Below are 27,394 nucleotides of genomic sequence, written 5' to 3'. Positions count from 1 at the left end.
CCCAATTTGAAGCCTCCTACACGGCTGTTTCTGTTTCAGTTAATGGCTGTTTCAACCTATCTATAAAAGGAATGACCATTAAGCACATGCTTGGTATAATATGTTAATCATATACACCCGACTCTAATCCTACAAAATCCCTGACTTTGAGCAAGTATAAGAGTTGATGCTGATTTGAGGCCAAATGGTTGTCGCACTAAATATTGATTTGATTTAGATTTTTCCTCTGTTCACTCACTTTGTAAATTGGTAAAAATAGACAATTTACACCCTAAGGCCATACAAAACATACATTACATATACTTGTGCATAGAGAAGTGCAGTAATATTATTTAATTGTTTGTGCTGGACAACAATAATTGTGTGTGTGGTTAGTATGAAAGTCTCCAATGAAAAAATTGGGGGGGTGATTGTTTTCTTGTGTGTGTGTGTGTGTTTTTTTTTTTTTTTTTTTTATAAGTTTTCTTCACAATTGTTAATTTAAATGCTTTTGCTTGCCGCCTCTTACCTTATACATTTCTGTTGTGCATTGCGTTGCAATTTTATTTCATTTAACTCTTAGGTGCATGGATAAGCAAACGGCTGGAGCATCAAAAAGACATTACATTGCTTTATGAAAATACCAGTTTAATGATTTTTTTTCACTTAGCATCTTTTTTTTTTTTCCCTCCCCCCTCTCCTCTTTGCTATCTGCAGCAGACTGCTATGCCAGCAATCTCTGTTCTAGATTTGGTATGTTCTGTATTTTCTTTTGCTCTTCAAACATCTTGCTGTCTACCCCCCTCTCCTGTAATTTCACACTTTCACACTTTTCTGTATTATTAGCTGTGCTGTTTTTGCTTTGTCTTTGCTGTCCTGTTTTTGGAAGATATCCTCCTGTTTTTTAAGCATGCCTTGCCTGGAAGTAGTATCTCTAGTTTCTGAATGCCATTGTTCCTTCTTTCTTACATGTATCTGTTCTGTTCTTGTAGACGTGTCTGTCAGGGATGGGCAACTTCGGTATTCAGCTGTGAAATACATTTTCTTGGATTCTTGGCCAGCTATTGGTCAGTAGCAGCTTGATTGCCAAAGGTTGCCGATCACTGTTATAAATAGTTTTGTTTTGTGCTTACACAGTGTTTTATGTACAAGCCAGTGTATCTTGGCATTTGGGACTGGTAACAAAATGCCAGTGGCTTTTTTCTATTTATAGGCAGTAACAGAAAATACTGTTCGTGTTTTCATTTAAAAATAAGGACAGAATTCAGTTGTGGAAGTAGATTTTACAAGTATTGTTAATAAAAGCCTCTAGTTCTTCACTGTTTTCTTTTTGATAGCATAAAGATCTTCTGTAGAGCCTAACTATTGGAGAAGTTAAGGGCTGTAATAAATACTTTAGGATCCTACAGATTAACTGATGAAATAAAAATTAGAACCTTGCGCAAATGAACTTGCACTCTAAACGATGGGTAGGTAAATGATAATATTCCTTATGGAGATTTACTAACAGTAAGGCCCCTTTCACACGGATGGCTGTTCTGACGCACTTTAGCATGTTTATTTTTTTCTGTGAAATTCAAGACTCCAGGCACAGCGATCAGCTGCATTTGTACAGTGCAATTACCTGCATTTATGTGCGTTGTGTTCAGCTGCAGTTATCTAATATAGTCGTTCCCATAGCAATCCTTTTTTTAACGTATTTTTTTGGTCCCTTGAATCCCTTCTCACGCTACTATCCACAGTTGGCAGAAAAGACTGCGATTACCTGCGGTTATGTGCATTTAGCTACGCTACATCGCACCTGAACGCAGTCTCTTCTATTTTTTCTATTCACACCGAACCGCATGTTACGAAATCGCATCTAAACGCTGTGTGTGAATGGGGCCGTAGGAAAGCATTGTGTGCTTTTAGCTGCGGTAGAAAACTAAAAACTCTGCAGCTAAAAGCACCATTCTATTCGTCTTTGTGAAAGGGGCCTTATAGTTTCTTTCAAGTAAACCTAGCTGTATAACACAGCTATGTAAATGTTCATATAGCTAGCTTATACCATATAATCAAAATCATAGCTGAGAAAATTACTTCCTTTGCCATGCAACATGTGACCCTCCTGATGGTGTAAGCTATTTGCTGAAAAATATAAAAGGAGTGCCAGTGTTCCTAAGAAATCATGGTGAAGTAGATTTAGTGTGTTGCAATCAAATGAGGATCAGGAAAAGCTTGGCACGTGTACCCCCCTGTCTCATCCCATCCATTTCTTTGCCCTTTTCATTATCCATCCTTTGTCTTTGCACATCTAACAAATCTCCTGACCCCTGTTCTTTCTGATAAACCCCCACCACATGCAATTGATTGCAATATGTGTACTATTTTCTCAAACTTACCTGCTGTAATGTATAACATTTTATTAACTACATTGTGTCATGACCTTTACATATTGCAGCAGAAATCAAGTGTAATGTTCATATATCTTAGTGTTACTAAACCCACAACAATAAAATCAGTCTGTATATGTAGTTAAGCATACTTGTTATACTCACTGTGGAACCTAAGGGGTTAATCCCTCGCATTGTGTAAAAAAGCTGTTTGATCCTGTGTTCTCTGATCCTCCCCTTCTTCCACAGTCCCCAACTATTCTTCTTATAGTACAAAGCCTTGGGGGCACTCTGCACATATTAAGTTTGGTGTGTATTGCTAGAGAGTTACATAGTAAGTTTGAATAAAGACAACAGTCCATCCAGTTCAACCTGACGGAGTGTCTACAATTGTCCCTATCCCTGTACATTGCACACTAACATCGGTCCCTACCCTCAAGGAGCCCACAATCCAAGGTTCCCATTCGTACACTAGGGCCAATTCTGGACAGAAGCCAATTAACCTACCTGCATGTCTTTGGCGTGTGGGAGGAAACCCACGCAGGCACAGGGAGAACATGCAACTCCAGGCAGGTAGTGTCGTGGTTTGGATTTTAACCAGCGACCCTTTTTACTGCTAGGTGAGAGTGCTAACCACTACACCACTGTGCCGCCCAAGAGAGTTGTTGCTTTTTTCTTTCAAGAGGTGCATGTGATCAGCATCGGACCAATCAGCACTGTCCAGAAAGAGGATCAGGGTTCCTGCAGCCTAACTGGACGTAGGGGAGAGTGAAAACTCCTCCTGGAAGCTTTAACCAGTGCTCGGACTGACACTGATAGAAGTTACAAGACTGCTATACACTGCTAATGAGAAGGTATTTAGCAGTTTATATTTACACTAAAAAAAACAATTCATTCCCACATATGTCCATTATGCAACATCCGATCTGTAGAGTTGTTTTTAGTACTCTGAAATTACATATTGGTTTAATTAGCTCATACCCTAGTCTACAGGACCCTATTTCTACTATCTTTATCATTTTAAAGGAAATTTACCCTGAAAGACTTTTACAATGTTATCTGGACAGATGACTTCAATTTTACATTATGGTCTTTAAAGCAGCGGACGACTTTTAAAATAAAGACACTTAACTGTCCAGGGCACCCGTGATGTCTGCACCCAAAGCCAACCCATCCCTCAGCTCACGGGTGGAGGCGCTGCCCCTAGATACAGCCATGCAGCATTTATTTATCTGACGCCCCTGCATTCCTTGCTGTCATGGCATCCCTCTGGATGTGCATTTGGCTTGCCCTTGCAGGCTTTTGTGGCTGCTATGCTTGCATGGCATCCCCAGTGTGCCTACAGACGGGCCCAAGCCACATGCTAAACTAGGACCACATGTGGCCTGCGGGCTGTAGGTTGGGCACCCCTGATGTAAACATTTAAATAAAATTACACTTCATGTTGAAAAGTAATCAACATTGCTCTTATAAATATTTTAAGTGGATTCTGGCAGAAAAGAATACATAGCTATTTTTCATTTATATGTGAAAATATTTGCAAGACAAGAATCTATTGATATTTTATTTATTTATTTTCATAGAATACTTTCAGATTTTCAGTGAAATTTTATAGTATGGAGAGGGGAAAATGCAATGGAAAACAAATTTAAAGTGGAACTTTAAGGCTGGCCCCTTTTGCAGGTATAGCTATGTAAAACATTAAAGTGTTAACTCCACATTTGTTGAGAGAAAAAAACATTCCCCTCTGGGTGAATAATGCAAGGATTATGACAAACTTTGTTGCAGATTGCTACCTTTTTGTTCTGAAGAAATCCCTGTAAGTTCCTCTGATCCTTAGAGATGGATAGGTCTAATGTGAGTGGTTTCATAATTATCTGTCAGCTGTGCACCTGCAGAGCACTAATAAGGAAATCTGCTGGGCCTGCATCCCTTTAGACGTGTTCCTCTTGAAAGCATCTCTCCAAAAATGACATCTTTGTTGCAGGGGATGCACAAAATCTGACTTGTAGCTTGGGCTGGATCACACCTATGTATTTTTAGTGCATTTTGCAGATTTGCACTACAGTCCATCCAACATGGTTTCCTATGGAACACGTTCTGTAGTGCAAATCTGCAAAAAGCACTAAAAATGCATCAGTGTGAACCCAGCCTTAGGCAGACTTCTGGGAAAATTGGTGAGCCAATCACACAAGCAGATTGAAAAGGAAAGGTAATTTTTAACTGGTTCCCAACCGGGCATGGCGATGTACATCAGCAGAATGGCACGGACAGGCAAAGGTACAGGCACAGCTACGTCCCTGTTAAATTTGCCGCCGTGCCATCCGTGAGGCGGGTCCCACTGACTCTATCACCGGGGATCATCTCACAGGGAGGAGGAGATGCTAATGTAAACAAGCATCTCCCCATTCTGCCTAGTGAGAGTGTCACTTATCTCTGCTCCCTGTAATTGGGAGAAGAGATCAGTGACATGTCACATGTAGCCACGCCCCCCCCCACAGTTAGAAACACTCCCCAGGACACACTTAACCCTTACCCTGCCCCCTAGTGGTTAGCCCCTTCACTGCCAGTGTCATTTACACAGGAATCTGTGCATTTGTATATCACTGATTGCTGTATAAATGACATTGGTCCCAAAATTGTCCGTGTCAGCCATAATGTCGCAGTCACCATAAAAATCACAGATCGCCGCCATTACTAGTAAAAAAAATAAAAATAATAAAAATGCCATAAAACTATCCCCCTATTTTGTAAACGCTATAACTTTTGCGCAAACCAATCAACTCTTGTGATTTTTTTTTCTTCTTTTTTTTACCAAAACCATGTAGAAGAATTCGTATCGGCCCAAACTGAGGAGAAAAAAAATTATTTTTTTTATATATTTTTGGGGATATTCATTGTAGCAAAATGTAAAAATGTGTCGCTTTTTTTGTTTATAGTGCAAAAAATAAAAACCACAGGGGGTGATCAAATACCACCAAAAGAAAACTCTATTTGTAGGAAAAAAGGACATCAATTTTGTTTGGGAGCCACGTTGCACCACCGTGCAATTGTCAGTTAAAGCGACGCAGTGCCGAATCTCAAAAAGTGCTCTGGTCAGGAAGGGGTTAAAATCTTTCGGAGCTGAAGTGGTTAATAACATAGTTACATAGTCAGGTTGAAAAAGACACAAGTCCATCCAGTTTAACCTTAAAAACAATTAATAAATGTAAAAAAAATATTGTACAATCCAATATACCCAATTTTATACCCACAGTTGATCCAGAGGAAGGCAAAAAACCCCAGCAGAGCATGATCCAATTTGCTACAGCAGGGGAAAAAATTCCTTCCTGATCCCCCCCCCCCAAGAGTCAATCGGATTTTCCCTGAATCAACTTTACCTATAAATGTTAGTATCCAGTTATATTATGTACATTCAGGAAAGTATCCAGGCCTTTCTTAAAGCAATCTACCGAGCAGGCCAGAACCACCTCTGGCGGGAGTCTATTCCACATTTTCACAGCTCTTCCTGTGAAGAAACCTTTCCATATTTGAAGATATCTCTTTTCTCCCGTGTCCTCTGGGTAGACCGTAAAGAGAATAACTCGACACCAAGTTCCCTATATGGACCCCTTATATATTTGTACATGTTGATCATATCCCCCCTTAATCTCCACTTCTCAAGAGTGAATAAATTCAGTTCCTCTAATCTCTCCTCATAGCTGAGTTCCTCCATGCCTCTTATCAGTTGGGTTGCCCTTCTCTGCACTTTCTCCAGTTCTCAGATATCCTTTTTGAGAACTGGTGCCCAAAACTGAACTGCATATTCCAGGTGAGGTCTTACTAATGATTTGAACAGGGGCAAATTTATATCGCTCTGTGGAGTTCATACCTCTCATTGCAGAAAGGACTTTGCTCGCTTTGGAAACCGCAGCTTGGCATTGCATGCTATTATTGAGCTTATGATCTACCAAAACCCCCAGATCCTTCTCCACCACGGATTCCCCCAGTTGTACTCCCCCTAGCATGTATGATGCATGCATATTCTTAGCCCCCAAGTGCATAACTTTACATTTCTCAACATTAAACCTCATCTGCCACATAGTCGCCGAATTACAATAGGATTTGTGTCACAGTTTTATAGGCTATAATATTTTTTTTTTCTTTGCTATTTTTTCCTCCCACAAAAGTGGACTTACCCTTTAAAATGAGTGCCTTTACTGTTTAAAATCCAGTAATGTACTGTCTCAACCTGCTCTGCACATGCTCAGTTGCTCTCCATTTTTAGGCCTTTTGCTGAGTTTGCCGATCTGCCTACAGCCTTAGGCCGGGTTCACACAGCTACAACATGCACGCCGACTTTAGGAGCACATGTTGCATGACGTGTATAAAACAATGGTTCCCTATGAGAGCCGTTTTAACTGGTCCGACTTTGTGCTACTTTTGGTCCAACTTTGGTCCTACTTCAGCCCATTGAATATCAAGTCTGATCATTACCTTAACTGATCCTACTTTGGCATGCGACTTGTGCTCTGAGGACCCCATGCCAAAATGAAGACTGCATTGGGTTCGCCAACCCCCCCAATTCCATACCAGGCCCTTCGGGTCTGGTTTGGTTCTTAAAGGGAAAACCCCACACCAAAATAATTGCTTTTTTTTTTAACTGGGGGGGTCCCCCCCCCCCCCCAAGACCTTGCCTGACCCTTTGGTCTGGTATGGATTTTAAGGGGAACCTCCTCACCAAAATTAAAAAAAACAGCGTGGGGTCCTCCTCAAAATCCATACCAGACCCTTATCTGAGCACGTGGCATGGCAGTTGAGAAAAGGGGGGGCAAGCAACCGCCCCTCCTGGGCCATACCAGGCCACATGCCCTCAAAATGGGTGGGTGCTTCGTGGCGGGGGGGTCTCTGCCCCCCCCAAGCACCTTGTCCCCATGTTGCACCCAAATTGTGGTAAAAATGTGCCGCAATTTGGGTGCAATTCGTAGCAATTGAGATTGCAAGGGCATTCCCGCAATTTGCAGCGTTTCCAAATTGGCAATTCTGCCTGAACAACAAAATGCCATATTGTGATTGAAGCCTTCTGATTTACTACTGAGGCTTTTGGCTTCAGCAAAATAGCAGCCTCTAGCAAGAAGAAACAGGTGCAATGCTGGAGGCAATTTGCAGCACACACTCATTTTGGTAGCATAATTATTAATGTAGAATGTATGTTCTTTGCTAAACAACATTATTTTTTATCAAGTTGTTATGGATAAAGTTCCACTTTATTAACACAAAATATATGTGGGTGGAGCAGTGTAAAAAAGGAAAAAAAAAAAAGTTTCTGTTTACCTTTCTCGAACACTACTGTGTCAGTAATTACTTCTATGGTGACTAAGTAGAAGTACCACACATATATTGTATTCATTATAAACTGCTTCTGCCCAAGAACAAAACATTTTGATATGCCCCAGTTCAGTCATGCTCATGATGCTAATGTTATCTGATTACATTTGTCAGTGCTGAGAACCTTCTAAAATAAGTTATTTTTATAGGAGGGTAATGACTCCCTATTACTGTATCCTGCCTTGAACAAGATTCAACATGCTGATGGGTGCCGCTGTGCTCACTGACTTCAAATCAAGTCTTACAGCAGCTGATGACAGGACTTGAAAGGCCAATTTACATTTTTCCTCACACCTTTATGAGATCATCATAAATACACAAATACACAATTCAGCCCCACCTTAAGGTGGCACAAAACAATGTAAATTAATTGGAATGTTTCCCTTGTGTTTCTGTGTTGGATATTTTTGTTAAAAAAATATGTTTTACCCTTAGCATGATTACTTCAAATGTTTTGCCTTGCAGTATCGTTTTGTAGCTTTAAATTTGAAAAAAAAAATTTCAGCCATTTGAGGCAGCTGGGTTGTGTTAAGTAGAATCTTGCTAACTTCTGTACCCTTTATTTGGATTATTAAACAGGAGTCATCTGGATGCTAGGTTACACTGAAATGCGTGAGTATACTATACTAGTAGTATAAAGTATACTCCACTGTATCTGAGCACCACAAATCAAAAGTTCTATTTTAATCAAAAAAATTTTTTTATTTAACTTTTTAATTATCAGAGCAAACTCCCCCACATCCATCCATCCATCCATCAATGTCTCCATGCTTTATTTTGCTGAAAAATCACTTTTAAATACACCCCCTAGCATTTCTGCCTGCAACCATCCTGAGTAAGGACAGATGATTCATGTAGCATTTACTTGTACATTTACTCCAAATACATGCAGGTAGGTTAATTGGCTAATGTCCAAAATTGGCCCTAGTATATGAATGGGGACCTGGGTTTCTGGCCTCCTTGAAGGTAGGGACCGATGTGAGTGTGCAATGTACAGGGATAGGGACAATTGTAGACACTCAGGTTTAACTGGATGGACTGGTGTCTTTATTCAACCTTACTAACTATGTAACTTCCTGGAATGCATCTGTGCTTCGCTTAGCCAAGCAAGCAGGAGCATATCACAAATGTGTTGCTCTTTGGCCTATCACTGTAAAGTACAGTGATTTGGATAGATCTGTGCTGGAACGATCTCATTGCTAGTAGTATCTGTGCCTGGGCTTAGCTGTGGTATTATCCAAAGTTTTACTTCCCCCCTGGAAACAATTTGATCTTTCCTCTTATGTTTCACCCAGGAGCCAACCAACGCTCCATTTTTTGCATTAGGGTCTTGGGCTGAATAATGTCCTACTTTGAGGCAATTTCTTCCACCTCTACTCTACAGGATGGGACATCCCAGTGAGTCTTATGACTCTAAACTGGTCCAGTGGTACTTGGAGAATGTCAGGCTGCTAGCAAACATTCTTTGGGCCGGATAGCCACTCTGCTTCTCAATCTGTGGCTTCTATGGCTTGGCTGTTGAAGCCAAGGTCCTGAGAGATGGAAATAGATGAAATTCCGTCCTCCCTACACTCCTGAAAGCTAGGCTGCACTCTAGACACAATGTCTACTGTTGATGTACACTTGAAAGCATATTTCTTAAGGCAAGGCAAAAAAATTCTATTCCATTAAGTTTTCAGTGGGACATAACATAATTTATCCAGTCTGGTCTGTATAAAGTTCTGGGCTTAAGTACCATCAAGGGTCGAACCTCAGACTTAGCTGTTCTATTTAGAGACCGCTTGGCTCTTACTCCTTAGTGAAGTCCTCCTTCCTGAAAAGTTTTGGTCAAATTGTATTGAACATTTCCCACTGACTCGGTGAGATAACCTGGTTCTGTCAGCTCTTCAACGACCACCCCTTGTACCTAATAGGAATGCTTTTCTGTCTATCCTTATTCACAATTTTGCCTTTCTTATCATCATTACTTCTGTGAAGCAAGTTGGCAGTCTGTTCTGTAAAGAACTCTGGGTCTGTACAAGAACAGGTGTGTTCTGAGGCTCAGGACTTTTCTTCCCAAGCTTTTTTGGTTTACTTTCACTTTATCCTGGAAATTGTTCTACCATCCCCCTTCATCAGTCAGACCCCTAGTTTTCCATTCTTGAAAGTCCCCATAGAGGGAAGCCACCTTCTGGTTCCACTATCAACAGCTCTTCAACTTTATAGCTTCAGGGGCAAAGTTTCCCCTTTCCCGACCAAAGTGCGCTCCATTAGTTATTTGAGTTAGTGCTTCCTTGACATTGCAGTTTTAACTATCTCAGATTTACAAAACCGCCACCTAGTCGTCTATTCTCATGACTAGGTGGATGTTCAGGCTAATCATTACTGATAATGATGTGCAACTTTCTAATTTTTGTCAGTCTACAGCTCAGTCCTTCTCTCCACCTGAATTCACTTCCCCTGCTCGCTACCATCTACAGACAGCATGGACACACAACAATTTTAAGAAAATTCCACACTAGTCTAGATATCTGTTTAAATCGGCCAAAATGTTTTGTTGGTCTCACAATCTGGTTCTCTCAGCTCTTCAGAAACTGCCCATTAATCACTTGCCTACTGAGCACTTTTACCCCCTTCCTGCCCAGGCCGATTTTCAGCTTTCAACTTTATCGCACTTTGAATGACAATTGCGTGGTCATGCAACACTGTATCCATATGAAATGTTTATCATTTTTTTCACACAAATAGTGCTTTCATTTGGTGGTATTTAATCACCAATGGGTTTTTTATTTTTTGGTAAACAAACGAAGAAAGACCAAAAATTGTGGGGAAAAAAAAAAGTTAGTTTCTGTTATAAAATTTTGCAAACCGGTAAATTTTCTCCTCGCCTGATGTGCGCTGATGAGGCTGCCTTGATGGGCTGCACTGATTGGTGCCACTGACTGGAAGCACTGTTTATCAGGACATTGATCAGTGCAGATGTCCCCCTTCACACTAGCCAGTTAGCGCCTCTCTCCTCACAGCGTGAGGAAAGAAATGCCAACCAGCAAGTGTGTTTACATCATGAACAGCTGTAATTGGACACAGCCGATCACGTGGTAAAAAGCCGCTATGATTAAATCTTTACCCCAATTTGTGATCAGCTGTGTCCGAGAGCGTGCAGCAGCCGGCGGGATCACAGGAGGATGTCATATGACACCCTCCCAGAACTGGCCGACCACACTGTTACTGTAATTTTGCTATTGCAGTAGGCAAGAGGTTAATTCAGGGAGATGCTATTGTCTGACTCTACCCATAAGGTGGCCTTTCTTGTGACTAGGTGCAAGGAGAGTCTACATTAGCAGCCATATCCTTATCTTTTAAAGTGGAAATCAACTCCCCTATCGTTTTCAGCCAAGGAAGCTGCCATCTTTGCCTCTGTTTAATCTTCAATTGCTATGGTGCTGCACATGTGATTCGTTATGACACCAGCCATTGGATCGTTTGATAGTTTGGCTGAGAGCACAGCCAATGTACAGTTAGCATTCCCGGCATGCCTTTTTTTTTTAACTGTTTAAATCTATGGGTTTACTTCCACGTTAAGGAGCCTTTCACAAAGACAAGATTTGCCCTAAGGCCTTTTTTTTTTTTTTTTTATATTACTATCTCTGCTTTCAAGCTTATTCATTACATTTTTCTTCCTTCCTTATGTCCTCTGAAGCATCATAAGGAAATTTCCATAATAATGTACTGCATGGATGTAGTGAGTTCTGTGAGAGTTTAACTTTGTTACTGCTTCAGTTCAGAAATGTGATTCCCTGTTTGGGATTCCTGAGGGCTGTTAGTGCTTCATTGGGATTTTCAGTATCTAGGATTTACAAGGCTGCCATCTAGGCTTTTTTCACATTTCTCACATTCTATCAGGTGGATGTTCAAGCCTTTTCTGATGCCCATTTTGGGCATAAGGTGCTCCAAGCTGTGTTCCAAGTCTGTCAAACTCTTCTTGACCTGTTGAAATTGTTTGGTCTGTTGTCCACCTCAATTGAACTGCTTTTTGAAGTCCCAGTCATAATGCTGTAAAGCATGCCATGTCCTGTGAGTGTACAATCTGGCAAATAGGATATTTGACTTAGAAAATTTTCTTCCAGGAATACAGTACAGAACACATACCCCTCCCCATCTATACTTACTACAAAACTGAGGCTAGCTGTGGATGGGAAGGGTTATTTATGGAGGATGTTGCTGCAGTCTTTTTTTCCACTGTGTCCACTCACCTGAAGGTAGCTGCATATAACTTTAGCAGACCATAGATTATGAATGGTTTGTGTTGATGGGGGAATCCCTCCCACAGTGCTATTGTATACTGCAAGCTGGGGGGCCTCCCTGCAGAACACAATGCTTAGTGTTGCCATCTATAGCCGGTGGCACCAATCATTCTGGAAAAACCTTGTACTTGTATACAACCAACGCGCACATACATTTGAAATTAATTGAAATGCTGGTTTTCCAACAATCCTGTTGGACAGAAGCCTACCCATGTGTGCCCACCCCTGTCACATTTGTGTGTCAAGGTGATGAGCTTGTAAGCTATTCTAGGGACAAGGACCAATGTGACTAGTATGTAGACAGTGCCCAGCTCCTTTTCACATTGCCAACATGTGTAGCCAGGCCCCACCTACGTTCAGGGCAAGATGCATTGCTTTCCACCTAAACTTTCACTTTGTTCACGTGCACGGATGCAGGTCCTAAACCTCACCAGATCCCCTTGCTACAGTTCACATTAAACGTTTAACACCCCAATGTCCTGTCCAGACAGAAGCTCCAGAAGTCCATCTGAACACCCAGAGCCTGTGAAACATGGGGATACAGGTTACTTGATGCGTGGTACATGAGGTTTTTTTTTTTTTTTTTTCTTTCTCCACCAGGCAGGGGAACTCTCTTCTTTCATCACCAATAAATACACATAACTTTAATACCCAGACATTGGCTGAGCAGTGTACGTCAGTACATCATTCTACCTTGTTTCTAGTAGAAAATCACACACAGGCTTCTGATTACAGAAGTACTTGGCAAGAAAAGTAATAAACATCCAGTTTCAATAGTTTCCCAAGTAATGGCAATAAGTACTAATTCATTTCCACCTTGCAGATATTTTAAAGTTGTCCTTCATAGTTCTCATTCTTAGCCCTAAGCCCTGCAGTCCTTCCTCAGCCCGTCCCGCAAAGGGGAGAGCACACAAAACTTATGTTCTTTATAGTGGTCATGCCAAGCTTCAGAATCCAGAACACCTAAGCTGGCATTTCCCTAGCCTAATATGCAAGAATTACCTAAGTGCTCCCCCAGCGATTACCTAATTGCTCCCCCAGCGATTACCTAATTGCTCCCCCACAGCGAGGAAAAGCAGTAAAAGGTTAAGCAGCCCTGCCTACAAATATATAAATTACATGTGCTGCTAAATGTATTGGCGATAAAAAAATGCATTAAGTTTGCTTATTGTAAGTTTTGGAACAAAAGTTATGAAGCATACGTTTCTGAAATGTTATCAGAACCCCAGATATTTGAGGAAAAAAGGGTTGTACATGGCAGAAAGTTTTCCTAACCAAGAAAACTTTCAGTCGGTAATCTCATCGATCCAGTATGCATTCAGTTCCCCTGGTTGTTCTCTTCTGTTTCTTATCCAAACCGACCCTATAGCATAGATTTACTAAAACTAGAGCACTCAGAAGCTGATTGGCTACCATGCAAAACTTCTAACTTCAACTTGTTCAATTAAGCTTTGACAATAAAACCTGAAAACTGATTGATGCCTATGCGGAGCTGCACCAGATTGCGCACTCTCCAGTTTTAGGAAATTAACCCCAGTGTGTCTACTGTATGTAGAAGTGTGGAAAACACTGTAATCAATATATTAGGACCAGAGTACTTAGACATAAAAGACTAATGGTACGCTGCTTAGAATTAGAGAAATATCTTAAATTTAACTACTTGGCTTTTTTGTTTTGTTTTAGTAACCTTGTTTTGCTGTCTGTTTTGTAAGTTTACTAACTCTTGAAAGTGTGTTGGAATGTTTGTAAACAAACAAAATATTAGAAATTTAAAGTGTTTGTAACCCTAGGGAAAAATAAAAAATAAGTGAGCTCCTGTTCCCTTAGGCTGCATTCACACCTGAGCGTTTCAAAGTCGCACGTTTTTGTTGCGATTTTGTACAGGTCACCAATGTAAAAAACAGAAAAATGCCTGTAATCTGCCCCAAAGAAGCTCATGTTCTTTTTTGAGCTTCAAACATTTTTCAGGCATTTTGCTTCAGGTCACAAAACACTCAAATGTGAACAGGTGCCATTGAAATGAATGGGATTTTGCTTGTTGGGTGTTTTTCAGGAGTTTTTTTTCAGGCATTGTACAAGCTGAAAATGCTCAGTTGTGAATGCAGCTTTATAGCGGGTTAAACAGCACAGTGCTTGTGTCTAAGCTACCCTTCTCTAAACTGTGAGTCTGTATTTATACTACAGTCCTTTAACGTGGTTTCCTATGACACACGTTCTGTAATGCAAAAAACACAAAAAATGCATTGGTGTTAATTCAACCTAAAAAAACCTGGCTGATCCTGCCAGTTCCTTAGTCCCCCTCTGTGTACTGACCATGATAATCTTGGCCGCTGAGCCCAGATTACCATGGTCAGTTTGTGCCTCCGATTTCCTATGTCCCCCTCACCCTTCCCTCCCTGCCTGTCAGCTCCGTGTGTCTGTGTCTTTGCCCCCGCTCTCCTGTCGCTATTAGTAGTTAAAAGGTTTAATAATTGTCACTGGCAGCCCCTCTATTTTATCTAGGCATGATGCACCAAGTTTTTTTTTTTTTTTTTTTTTAAACCTGGTCGCATGACTTCCGGCCCCTCTGCTACTACAATTCAGCGCTACAGCAGGAGGGGCTGAGTGGCCATATGACCTCCCCGGATGACGTCAAAGGGCGAATTCGGCCCCTCCCACTGTAGCCTTGGATTAGAGTAGCAGTGTGGCCAGAAGTCACATGACCGACATGAATATAGCTGAAAAAAAGGTATTTAGAGGCTTTGTTTAAAAAAAAAAAACACTTGGTGCATCATGACTGGTTAAAATGGAGGCGCTGACACCTGAATCTTTTGAAAGGTAACAACCACTTTAAGTAGAATTAGACTATACTTGCAATGTTTAATGTGGTAACATAACCTTAGTGCAATTTCACACACATGCCATCCTATGTTTATTGTTCTAAGAGTCATACACATGTGGAAGTTTTGGAGGATAGTAGATTTAATATAGCTGAAAGTGATTTCCTCTTATTTTTACGCAGAAGGTGTGGCCTTCTCTTTAATACTATTAATGCTGTCATATGGATATGTTAAAACTAGGGTTGCACCGATAGTGGCATTAATGCAGATACCATGCATTTGCATGAGTATTGTTACAAATGCACCAATACTAAAAACCAATACATTCAGGCTTGGTTCTTTCAGCTGAAATGTAAACAAAAGAATGCTGGTGATTATCGGTTAATGAGCGGGGCTACTGTGTTTCTTAACCGATTAATTCGGTTGTTGAGATGGATTCAACAGTTCATTCAGTTGGCAACGGGGTTGTTCCCTGCTGACAGATGAAGTGTAAACAAAACCAGGGACAGCTGCCGCTGTGTCTGGAGGAGCTGAATCGTCACCTGTGGAGTCTGCTGTGCATGGAGGGAGGAACAGCCTGGATGTACCACCGCAGGGAAGTGTGGGTTTGCAGGGACGCCTTTCAGAAGAACTGCAATACTTCATCAACCTTGCTCAGCCCACCTGGTGAAGATTCGGCTCCTCCAGACCTGACTTGTGCTGGGACCTGGGATGTAGGCGTGGGGCTGGCCAGGGCTTATCTTTGTGCTCAGAGCTGCTCTTCTCCCTTAATTGTCTATGCTGTGTGTGCAGACAGGCAATACTTTTTTTTTTTTCTGGAGCCTGGTGTCATACACAGGAGCCCGTCATCACTCTTTGTGCTGCCTTTTCAGAGAGGAGCATGCTGCTGACTGGCTGAGGAATTTATGGTCTAACCGTGAGAGAGCTGGCTGAGGCTATAATTTGGAGTCTAGTGTCCAACGTTGTGCTGCCTTTGGAAGAGAGAGGAGTGACAGCTCATTTTCTAGTTATTATTATTCAGGATTTATATAGCGCCAACAGTTTGCACAGCGCTTTACAATATGAGGGTAGACAGTACACTTAAAATACAAATCAATACAGGAGGGTTCAGAGGGCCCTGCTCGTTAGAGCTTACAATCTAGGATCCCAGTGCTTAACCCTGTGCTTCCTGCAGGGAGGAGACACACTGGCTCCAAAGTGGGGCGATCAGTGGTGTGACACATCACCAATCTAGGTAAAGAGCCTATGACAGGTTTTTTACCATGTGATCCGCTGTGTCCAGTCAGAGCTGATCATATGGTAACCAGGAAGAGCCGTTCACTTTTCCTCTACTCGTACTGATGGGCACGAGGAGAGGAGAGCAGATTGGTTGCTCTCCTGATGGGGGGGGTGGGGGGGTGGGGCTCTGCGCTGATAATCAGCGCATTGTCAGTGCAGATCCATCAAGGATGCCAATCGGTGTCCATTAGGGTGGCACTCTGTGCCCATCAGTGATGCCTGTCAGTGTCTCCTAATAAGCGTTGCCTATGAGTGCCATCTATCAGTAGTGGCCATCAGTGCTGCATATACGTGCCTCATCATCCATGCCCGTCAGTGCAGCCTCATCAGTGAGGGAGAAAACTTATTTACAACGTTTTGTGACGGAAACAAATGTTTTATTTATTTTTTTCAAAATTTTCGGTCTGTTTTTATTTGGATAGCAAATAATAAAAAAACCCTGTGGTGATCAAGTACCACCAAAAGAAAGCTCTATTTGTGGAAAAAAAATGATAAAAAATGTTGTTTGGGTATAGTGTTGCATGACCACGCAGTTGTCTCTTAGACTGCTACGCTGAAAATTGGACTGAGCAAGAAGGGGGTGAAATTGCCCTGTATTGAAGTGGTTGATAAGTATAGCATGAAGTCAGTTAAACTCCTGGGATATTGATCTAGTCAGTTAAGTAGCAGAGGAGGTTGTTAACCAGTTTCAGCTGCTTTGGTGTTAATGAAATTAACAGGTGCACTAGATGGGCAACAATAATGGACCTCCAAAACAGGTATGGTTTTACAGGTGGAGGCCACTGACGTTTTGTTTTTCCCTACTCATCTTTTTTTTGCCTTTTTTTTTTTTTTTTTAACAAGTTTTGCATTTGGCTAGGGTCAGTGTCACTAGTGATAGCATGAGGCGACACCAGGACCCTATAGAGGTTACACAGGCAGTCCAACTCCTCCAGGATGGCACATCAATACATGCTAGAAGGTTTGTTGCGTCTCCCAGCACAGTCTCAAGAGCATGGAAGAGATTCCAGGAGACAGGCAATTATTCTAGGGGAGCTAGACGGGGCCAAAAAAAGGTCCTTAACCTCCCTGGCGGTATGATTCAGTCTGGTTTTAGGTGCTGAAAGCGGTACAGTTATTTTGCATGGAAATTTGGCGTTTTATATTGTAGTCCTGTAATTCTTAGGAATAACTCTCTTATATCTGTTCAAACCGGAGTCTTCAAAAATGTAATCAAATCCTAAAACACTAAAAAAAGGGACACTTTTTGGTTGCTATGGACAATCTCCAATTTTCAGGCAGAAAAACAGTATTTATAATATAAAAGTGCATGCAGGGCATTGCACAGACCACTAGGGACAAAGGGGGTGTGTATTTTGTAATACAGTACTATAATCTGTAAGATTACAGTGCTGTGTGTGTTTTGTGTCTTTTTACTTTTTTGAATTTGCCGCCGTTCTCCGCTCCCGCGCGCCTTAACGTCACAGGGAACGGAGCTCAGCGGCATTCGGCACTGTGAATCGAGTGGAGGACAGCTCGATCACACAGCGCGGAGGACATCGCTGGATCCAGGGGACAAGGTAAGTAACTCTCCCTGTGTCCTCCCCTGCATCCAGCGATGCGATCCCGAGTCTGACTCGGGGTTACCGCTCCTGTTAGTAAAATCCCAACCCGAGCCAGACTCGGGATTACCGCTAGGGGGGGGTTAATCCATCAGCAGGACAGTTATCTGCTCCTTTGTGCAAGGAGGAACAGGATGAGCACTGGCAGAGCCCTACAAAATTATCTCCAGCAGGCCACTTGTGTGAATTTGGCCAGACTTCTGGTTAGAAGCTAAACAGTGGGGACCTTGTGTGGAGAGTGAACAAGTGTTGCTTTTTGACTGCTGGTGATTGCTGGGTTGCGCTTTTAGGTTCTTTTTGGGGCTTTTCCTTGTAGCTTTTTAACACCTTTTCTTGGCCCTTTTCAAACCGCTTATTTTTTTTCTTTGCTTCCTTCAGCCTACTAAGGGGAGTGGTTAGTTGGTCACAGGTGCTTGAGGCCTATATAACCTTGTGCAGAACTGATTGTGAGCCTGCTCATCTTTGAGTCTGCTGGAACTCTGTCCAAGTGACGAGTTAAAAACCAGAGTTGAAAATAGGAGATAACAAGGGTCATAGTACCTGTGTAGTGCGAGTACCTGAGTGTTGGCTGAGTAGTGTGTGTGGATAGTTAGTACTTGTGTATTGTGTACTGTGTATTGTGTATCGAGTGTGCTGTGTATCACGAGTGCACGTAGGTCTGGCAATGATCTGCGAGTGCACATAGGTCTGGCAATGGTCTGCGAGTGCACGTAGGTCTGCCAATGGTCTGCGAGTGCACGTAGGTCTGCCAATGGTCTGCGAGTGCACGTAGGTTTGCCAATTCACGTAGATCTGCGAGTACCTGTGTATTGTCTTGTTGAGTACTATTGTCAGGAAGCTAGTTGTTAGGTAATTTGGACAGGATATAATCCCCAATCCTCATTAAATTTAATAGGTACGATGCCCAGCGGGTGTGGAGAGGCAACTCATTGTACATTTTGCAGCATGTATGCGTTCTTTGATCATCTGATCGAGGGTGAATACTGCTGTGAAAAATGTAAGCTCATTGTTTCCATGGAAGCCCAGGTTCTGAATCTGGGGAAGCAATTGTCAGCACTGAAAAGTCCCTCCATACTAAAGGAAAGCCAAGAACGTACATGGCAGGTGGAGACAAAGAGGTGCAGGCACTAGCAAAGAGTAGACCGGTGACAGGAAGGGTAGAGGGGGAAGTGCCAGGGCAGGAGCATCCCAATAAGTATGCTCCATTAAGTGACATTGGTGAAACCAGTCAAGGACCAACACTGCTGGAGCTGAGGGACTCTCCTAGCTGCCAGGGGAAGAACTCCATCAGTGAGAGTGAGGAGGAGGCAAAGGGAAAGGAAAGACAGATTCTGGTGGTAGGGGACTCAATTCTTAGGACAGAGAGGCCAATCTGTAACAACCTAAAGCGCCGAACAGTATGTTGTCTAATGCAGCGTACACACGTAGCGGACTATCCGGCCGACTTAGTCTGGCGGATTGTCCGCCGGACTTTCCGAACGAGCTACTTGCCCACACACGGCACTTTTTCAGCGGACTAATGCGGCGTACTAAGTCCGCCGGACTATCCGCCGTACTTTTGAAATGAACGGACTCGCCCACACACGCGGAGGAAAGTCCGCTCATTTTGAGTGCCCCCTCTGCGCGGCCCCCCACCCCAAAGCACCTTGTCCCCATGTTGATGAGGACAAGGGCCTCTTCCCAACAACCCTGGCCGTTGGTTGTCGGAGTCTGCGGGGGGCTTATCAGAATCAGGGAGCCCCCTTTAATAAGGGGGCCCCCGGATACCGGCCCCCCACCCTATGTGAATGATTATGGGATACAATGTACCCCTACCCATTCACCTGTAAAAAAAGCTCCGGGTGTCTTCCGTCTTCGGGGGTCTTCTCGCCGGACTCCTCCGTTATCTTCTTCTAGCTCTTTTGCTAGCGGAGGAGCCCGGCTTTCTTCTTCGCCGCCGCCCTCTTCTTCCAACTTCGGGGTTCTTGTCCCCCTCTTCGGTTCTTCTTGCCGGGCCACCGCGCCTTCTTCTAGCTCTTTTACAGGCGGTGTCCCGGTCTTCTGTCGCCGTCTTCTGTTCTTCTCCTCAGATGTTGCCTCGTCGCTCTCTGCTCACAATGACGGCGACTCGGTGCGCGGTGACTTATATAGGGACATCACCAGATGATGTCCCCACCCAGTATGATGTCACAGTCCCAGAGGATGCTGGGACTGTGACATCATACTAGGCGATGGGGGGGGAGAGTCTAGAGGTAGAGCTGGTCAACGCGGAACATATTCCGGGGGTAATATTGGGGTCATTAGTGGTAGGTTGACCAAAGCACATAAACCCAAGGTAAGTATAGTAGCAAGTCCTAGTTGCAATCTCAGAACTCCCAATAAGATGATAATATGCAATGCTTCTAAACTATGTGGCATGTTCACCAATGCCAGGAGCCTGGCGGACAAGATGGGTGAACTAGAGATACTGTTGTACGAGGAGGATTTGGATTTTGTGAGAATTTCAGAGATTTGTTTCAACAGCTCCAAAGGGATGAAGCTAAAAGGAAAATACTGCGAGTATGCTATAGGCCCCCTAACCTGAGAGAAGAAGGGGAGACATCTCCTATTACAATTTGGATTAGCAGCAAGGATGGGAACTGTTATCATAATGGGGGATTTTAACTAACCGAGTATAGACTGGACAGAGGGAACCGCGCATTCATCTAAGGCTCGCCAGTTCCTAAACATCTTACAGGACAATTTTATAGGTCAGATGGTAGACGCACCAACTATAAATAAAGCGTTACTGGATCTGATTACCAACAGTACAGACCTGATCATGGTTGTGGAAATACGGGGCAATTTTGGTAACAGCGCTCACAGGTCAATTGGCTTCAGTATAAATCACACAAATGGCAAACATAAGGGGAATACAAAGACACAATTTCAAGAGCCGACTTCCCTAAACTACAATGAGGAAGGACATCTGTTTACAAAGGATGGGGAGATGGCAAAGGTATTGAACTTCACTTCAGTCTTCACGAGGGGGAATCGGGGGGCTTCAGTAACCAAAGCTGCAGTGTTTATCCTCATGACACATCACAGAAGGCACCTCCATGGTTAACAGAGGACAGAATTAGACTTGGGAAACCTTAACATGAATAAATCGCCGGGACCAGATGGCTTGCACCCGAGGGTACTTTGGGAACTGTCAAGTAATTGCCAGACCATTGTTCCTAATTCTTACTGACTGGAATGGTACCAGCTCATTGGAGAAAAGCCAGTGTAGCAAAAATATTTAAAAAAGGCCCAAAATACATCCCAGGGAATTAGACCAGTTAGCCTAACATCAATATTATGTTGGGGGGGGGGGGGTGGGACTATATGCAAGATTTTAGTAATAACAGTATCATTAGCAGTAATCCGCATGGATTCGTGAAGGATCGTTCTTGCCAAACCAATTAACCTTCTATTAAGAGGTGAGTTGCCATCTAGATGAAGGAAGGCCCGTGGATGTGGTGTATCTGGATTTTGCAAAAACATTTGACACAGTTCCCCATAAATGTTACTGTACATGATTTAAAACTGGCTCCAAAAGCGAGTTCAGAGGGTCAATACTAAGCTAAGCAGGGCAATAATTTCTCTGCAGGATGTGGAAACCTTGCAAAAAAAATCTGAACAAATTATTTGGGAGGGCAACTACATGGCAAATGAGGTTCAATGTAAAAAAATGTAAAATAATGCATTTGGGTAGCAAAAATATGTATGCAATCTTTACACTGGGGGGAGAACCTCTGGGGGTCCTAGTAGATTATAGGCTCAGCAATTGCATGCAATGCTAAGCTGCTGCTAACAAAGGGAATCAACTCCAGAGATAAAACGATAATTCTTTAAGAAAGAGAGGTGCCAGTGGGGGGGATATGTCAAGTAAATACCTCGCTAAATTGCTAAAAAAAAGAAAATGCCAATTTTATTGAGGGTACACAAAGGGGGAAAGGTCTTTTCTACTACAGAGATCGCCTGGGCCTTCCAACAATACTATGGGAATTTATATTCAGTAAACCAAAAAGATCCCCCAGAAATTGCTAAAGATAGATTGGATAACATCAGAGTTTTCCTAGAGGGATGTGGCCTAAAAAAAAAACACCCAGACAAAGCCGGCCCCCTGGAGGACCCGATAACAGAACTAGAAACATCTAGTATCTGCCTCTGGGAAAAGCCCAGGTCCAGATGGGTTCACGAATTGCGTAATACAAAAATTTTTGTGATATTCTGGTGCCTAAAATGGTATTTTATATGAATGGGATGGGGCAGATTGGGAGATACGAGGGGAAGCGCTCGAGGCGGAGATCACTATTATTCCCAAGGAAAGAAAAGATCCCTTTGTGTTCTAGTTACTGGCCTATCTCCCTACTGAATGCCGACGTAAAATTGTACGCAAAGATTCTAGCCAATCGAATCAAGATGGTAATGAACGAATTGGTGCATACAGATCCAGTGGGATTCATCCCTGCCAGAGAGAGTAGGGATAATGGTGTTAGAACCCTTTTGGTTATACACAAACTGGAAGAGAGTGGATCCCCAGGCCTGCTACTGTCTATAGACGCCCAGAAAGCGTTTGACAGTAGACTGGAAATTCATGCAAAACTCTGGAGGTATTTGAAGTTGGCCCAAAGATGTTAGGCTGGATAAATGCCCTATATAAACAACCTACAGCGAGGGTTAAAATAAATTGCGGCCCTTCGAGTTGTTCAATGGGACACGGCAGGGTTGTCCTTTATCCCCCTTATTATTCATTTTATCAATAGAACCATTGTTGGCGAGGATAAGATCGAATCCCGATATTAAGGGATTACAGATCGTTAATGAAGTACATAAAATAGTCGCACATGCTGATGATTTGTTTTATGTCACTAGTCCCAGGACAACCCTCCCGATCCTATTGAACACCTTAAAAATGTATGGCGAAGTCTCAAATTTCAAGATGAACCCCTCAAAATCTGAAATTTTGTCTATAAATGTTGCCCCACAGGAAGTTCAAGTGCTTAAACAGAACTATCCTTTCATCTGGAGGGACAATTAAGTACCTCGGAGTTAAAATAACACTTACACATGATATGTTGTACCAAGAAAATTTTATTCCGTTAATGAACGATATTAAAACAATATTAAACATCGTGGCCTCTAGACAGAGATCTTAGATTAACAGGATAAACTGCCTAAAAATGATAAATGGGCTAAATGGGCAGGACATTAGATACGTGGAGAGACCTAGGGTGGGTGAGGGGTATAGGGTAGGGGGGGGTAATATTTTGTAAAGACATGTATACTGTGAGAAGACCTATTCTTAGCCCAACAGACATAATCTATTAAAAAAAAAAAAATTCACATATTTTTAAGAGCTAAATGCTACAATGATGTTGAAGCAAGTTGGGACTACGATGAACGGTAAAGTTGATTTGAGTTTCCCAAATGCGTTCACTGATGTGGCAAAAGAAATAAAACAATAATGTTTGCAGTCCAGTTCTGGGCACCTGTCCTCAGGAAGGATGTACTGTAAATGGAGCGTTTACAAAGAAGGGCAACAAAGCTAATAGTGTCTGGAGGATATTAGTTATGAGGAAAGGTTGCGAGCACTGAACTTATTTTCTCTTGAGAATAGACGCCTGAGAGGGGATATAATTTCAATATACAAATACCATACTGGTGACCCCACAATAGGGATAAAACTTTTTCTTAAAAGGGAGTTTAACAAGACTCGTGCCCATGAATTAAAATTGGAAAAGAGGTTTAACCTCAAACTACGTAGGGGGCTCTTTACCGTAAGAGCTGCAAGGATGTGGCATTCCCTTCCACAGGCGGTGCTTTCAACAGGGAGCATCAATAGTTTCCAGAAACTATTAGATAAGCACCTGAACGATCGCAGCATACAGGGATATACAATGTAATACTGACATATAATCACACACGTGAGTTGGACTTTTTTTTTTTTTTTTTTTTTTATTTACTTAGATTTTTGGGGTGTCCTTGAATTCAGCCCTCTGTAGGTTGATAATTTTTATTTCCATCAAATAATGTGGCATCCTTTGTTCCTAATACATTACCCAGTCCATATCCAGCATGTTTGTCCCCATTGAGATCTGACATTTTCAGAGTGTTTCTTTAATTGTTTTTGAGCTGTGTGTATGTGTATGTGTGTGTGTGTATATATATATATATATATATATATATATATATATATATATATATATATATATATATATATATATATATATACATACATATACATACACAGTATCTCACAAACGCGAGTACACCACTCACATTTTTGTAAATATTTTACTCTATCTTTTAATGTGAAAGCACTTAAGAAATGGCACTTTGCTACATTGTAAAGTAGTGAGTGTACAGCTTGTATAAAAGTGTAAATTTGCTGTCCCCTCAAAATATCTCAACACAAAGCCATTAATGTATAAACTGCTAGCAACAAAAGTCAATACACCTCTAAGTGAAAATGTCCAAATTTGGCCCAATTGGCCATTTTCCCTCCCCAGTGTCATGTGACTCGTTAGTGTTACATAAAAGGTCTTGGGTGTAAATGGGGAGCAGGTGTGTTAAATTTGCTGTTATCTCTCGCTCATACTGGTCACTGGAAGTTCAACATGGCACCTCATGGCAAATAACTGAGGATCTGAAAAAAGAATTGTTGCTCTACATAAAGATGGCCTAGACTATAAGACTATTGCCAAGACCTGAAACTGAGCTGCAGCACTGTGGCTAAGCTCATACAGCTGTTTAACAGGATAGGTTCCACTCAGAATAGGCATCGCCATGGTTTACCAAAGAGGTTGAGTGCACATGCTCAGCATCATATCTAGAGGTTATCTTTCGGAAATAGACGTACGAGTGCTGTTGGCATTGCTTCAGAGGTTGAAGAGCGAGGGGGTCAGCCTGTCTGTGCTCAGACCACATTGCATCAAATTGGTCTGCATGGTTTCCATCCCAGAAGGAAGCCTCTTCTAAAGATGATGCACAAAGCCCACAGTTTGCTGAAGACAAGCAGACTAAGGACAGGGATTACTGGAACCATGTCCTGTGGTCTGATGATACCAAGATAAACTTATTTGGTTCAGATGGTGTCAAGCGTGTGTGGCGGCAACCAGTTAAAGAGTACAAAGACAGGTGTGTCTTGCCTACAGTCAAGCATGGTGGTGGGAGTGTCATGTCTGGGGCTGCATGAGTGATGCTGGCTCTGGGGAGTTACAGTTCATTGAGGGATGCATGAATGCCGACATGTACTGTGACATACTGAAGCAGAGCAAAATCCCCTCCCTTCAGAGATTGGACCGCAGGGCAGTATTATAACATAATGAACCCAAACACACCTCAATGATCAAATGTAAGATGGAGGAGCACAATGTTTCTAACGTCCACCAGCTCTGTGATGTCATGGAGTAGTGAAAGAAGACTCCAGCGGCAACTTGTGAAGCTCAGGTGAACTCCATGCCCAAGAGGGTTAAGGCAGGGCTGGAAAATATTGGCCACACAAAATATTGACAATTTGGGCCCAATTTGGAAATTTTCACTTAGGCATGTACTCACTTTTGTTGCCAGCAGTTTAGATATTAATGGCTGTGTGTTGTTATTTTGAGGGGTACAGAAAATGTACACTGTTATAAGCTGTACACTCACTACTTTACATTGTAGCAAAGTGTAATTTCTTCAGTGTTGTCTAATGAAAAGCTATAATAAAATATTTACAAAAAATGTGAGGGGTGTGCTCGCTTTTGTGAGATGGTGTGTATATATAATTATGTGGGGGGGGGAGGGGGGGCTGTAGTGACCCTTTTGTGGACAACATTGGCTGTGTGAGCTGAGGAAGGGGAGTCTGCCATACTGGGATTTGTAGTGCTATAGAAAATCTCTCCCCTCTTGCCTCTCTCTCTCTCGGCACTCTCTCTCTCTCTCTCTCTCTCTGCACTCTCTCTCTCTCTCTCTCTCTCTCTCTCTCTCTCGGCACTCTCTCTCTCTCTCTCTCTCGGCACTCTCTCTCTCTCTCTCTCTCGGCACTCTCTCTCTCTCTCTCTCTCGGCACTCTCTCTCTCTCTCTCTCTCGGCACTCTCTCTCTCTCTCTCTCTCTCGGCACTCTCTCTCTCTCTCTCGGCACTCTCTCTCTCTCTCGGCACTCTCTCTCGGCACTCTCTCTCTCTCTCTCTCTCGGCTCTCTCTCTCTCTCGGCACTCTCTCTCTCTCTCTCTCTCTCTCTCTCTGCACTCTCTCTCTCCCTCTCTCGGCACTCTCTCCCTCTCTCGGCACTCTCTCCCTCTCTCGGCACTCTCTCCCTCTCTCGGCACTCTCTCCCTCTCTCGGCACTCTCCCTCTCTCTCGGCACTCTCCCTCTCTCGGCACTCTCTCTCTCGGCACTCTCTCTCTCGGCACTCTCTCTCTCGGCACTCTCTCTCTCGGCACTCTCTCTCTCGGCACTCTCTCTCTCGGCACTCTCTCTCTCGGCACTCTCTCTCGGCACTCTCTCTCGGCACTCTCTCTCGGCACTCTCTCTCGGCACTCTCTCTCGGCTCTCTCTCTCGGCTCTCTCTCTCGGCTCGCTCTCTCGGCTCGCTCTCTCTCTCTGCTCGCTCTCGCTCTCTGCGCGCTCTCGCTCTCTGCGCGCTCTCGCTCTCTCTCTGCACTCTCGCCCCTTTCTATCTCCCTACACCCCACTCTCATCCACAATTCTGCACGCAATACACTGTATTTTATGTTACTTACTCCTGTACTCAAACATGTTGTATGGACTGCAGGAGGGGGTGGACATGAGATGAAGGAGATGGGACTGGAGGAGTAGGATGACAACATGGTCCTCCGGTGCTGAATGTTGGGTTTCTTCATCACTTCATCTCATCCAGATGGTAATATTAGACAGCACACTGATGATGAAGACCCTCTCACTGCGCCTTCTCCTCTCCATAAATGCCGGAAATGGGTATCGGTAATTTTTATCATCAAGTTCTGTAAAAAAAAGAGAAAATTAAATTTTCAGTACTCAAAAAAAAAAAAAAAAAGTGGTATCGGTGGATCCCTAGTTAAATCCCCCAGAGATAATGATCAGTTTTTTTTTTTTTTTCCCCTGAAATTGCATTTGGGTTATACAAAATAGAGTGCATTTATGAGAACTAATATTTCTGAGTTTGTATGTACAGTATATAGCTACACTTTTTTGTTTTTTTTAAACACATATATGCTTTTAGTTACAGGACGAGGAAAGAAGACGACAACAACAAATGGAAGAGATGCGCAAACGAGAAGCTGAAGATCGCATACGACAAGAAGAAGAACGCCGGCGTCAAGAGGAGGACCGAACAAAGCGAGACTCTGAAGAAAAGGTTTTGTACTCTATATATTACCATTCAGTGGTGCTACCCATTTGATAAAAATGTGCTTTGTGCAAAGTAAGTTGCTGGGGCTAGGTTTGTTTACCTAACTAATTTAAAGGCACATTAACTTATTAGACCACATGCACATTGGGGTAACAATACACAAGTGCTTTTGAGTATTTTATCAAACTGTTAAGCTCATAAGTGATTTTTACTAATTGCAAGCACCTCCTACCCCCCCCCCCCCCCCCCCCAGATAGTGCATGGCAGGTATACTTACATAGAGTGATGTGCAAAGTACCAGATTATCTCTTCTAAATGGACCTAGAATAATCCTAATAGAAAAGTTTTCCAGGCTC

General features: G+C 42.7%; 1 protein-coding gene across 22 annotated transcripts in view; it reads left to right on the top strand.

The window, feature by feature from the left end:
* Positions 1–27,394, top strand: part of AFDN (afadin, adherens junction formation factor) — a 346,736-nt gene that overhangs the window by 296,232 nt on the left and 23,110 nt on the right. For 11 of the 22 annotated variants that reach the window (XM_077486594.1, XM_077486591.1, XM_077486597.1 and 8 more), the window contains 2 exons: positions 697–732; positions 26,910–27,044. In XM_077486594.1, coding sequence (XP_077342720.1) covers positions 697–732; positions 26,910–27,044 — 171 coding nt within the window. The remainder of the gene's footprint in view (positions 1–696; positions 733–26,909; positions 27,045–27,394) is intronic. The other 11 variants (XM_077486598.1, XM_077486602.1, XM_077486607.1 and 8 more) reach the window with 1 other exon arrangement.

The sequence above is a fragment of the Lithobates pipiens genome, unplaced genomic scaffold (genome assembly GCF_037356315.1).
Source record: "Lithobates pipiens isolate NorthernLeopardFrog02 unplaced genomic scaffold, aLitPip1_a1.2 Scaffold_18, whole genome shotgun sequence".
Classification (NCBI taxonomy): domain Eukaryota; kingdom Metazoa; phylum Chordata; class Amphibia; order Anura; family Ranidae; genus Lithobates; species Lithobates pipiens.
The sequence above is the reverse complement of the archived record's forward strand: the minus strand, read 5'-3'. Positions and strand labels throughout refer to the sequence as shown.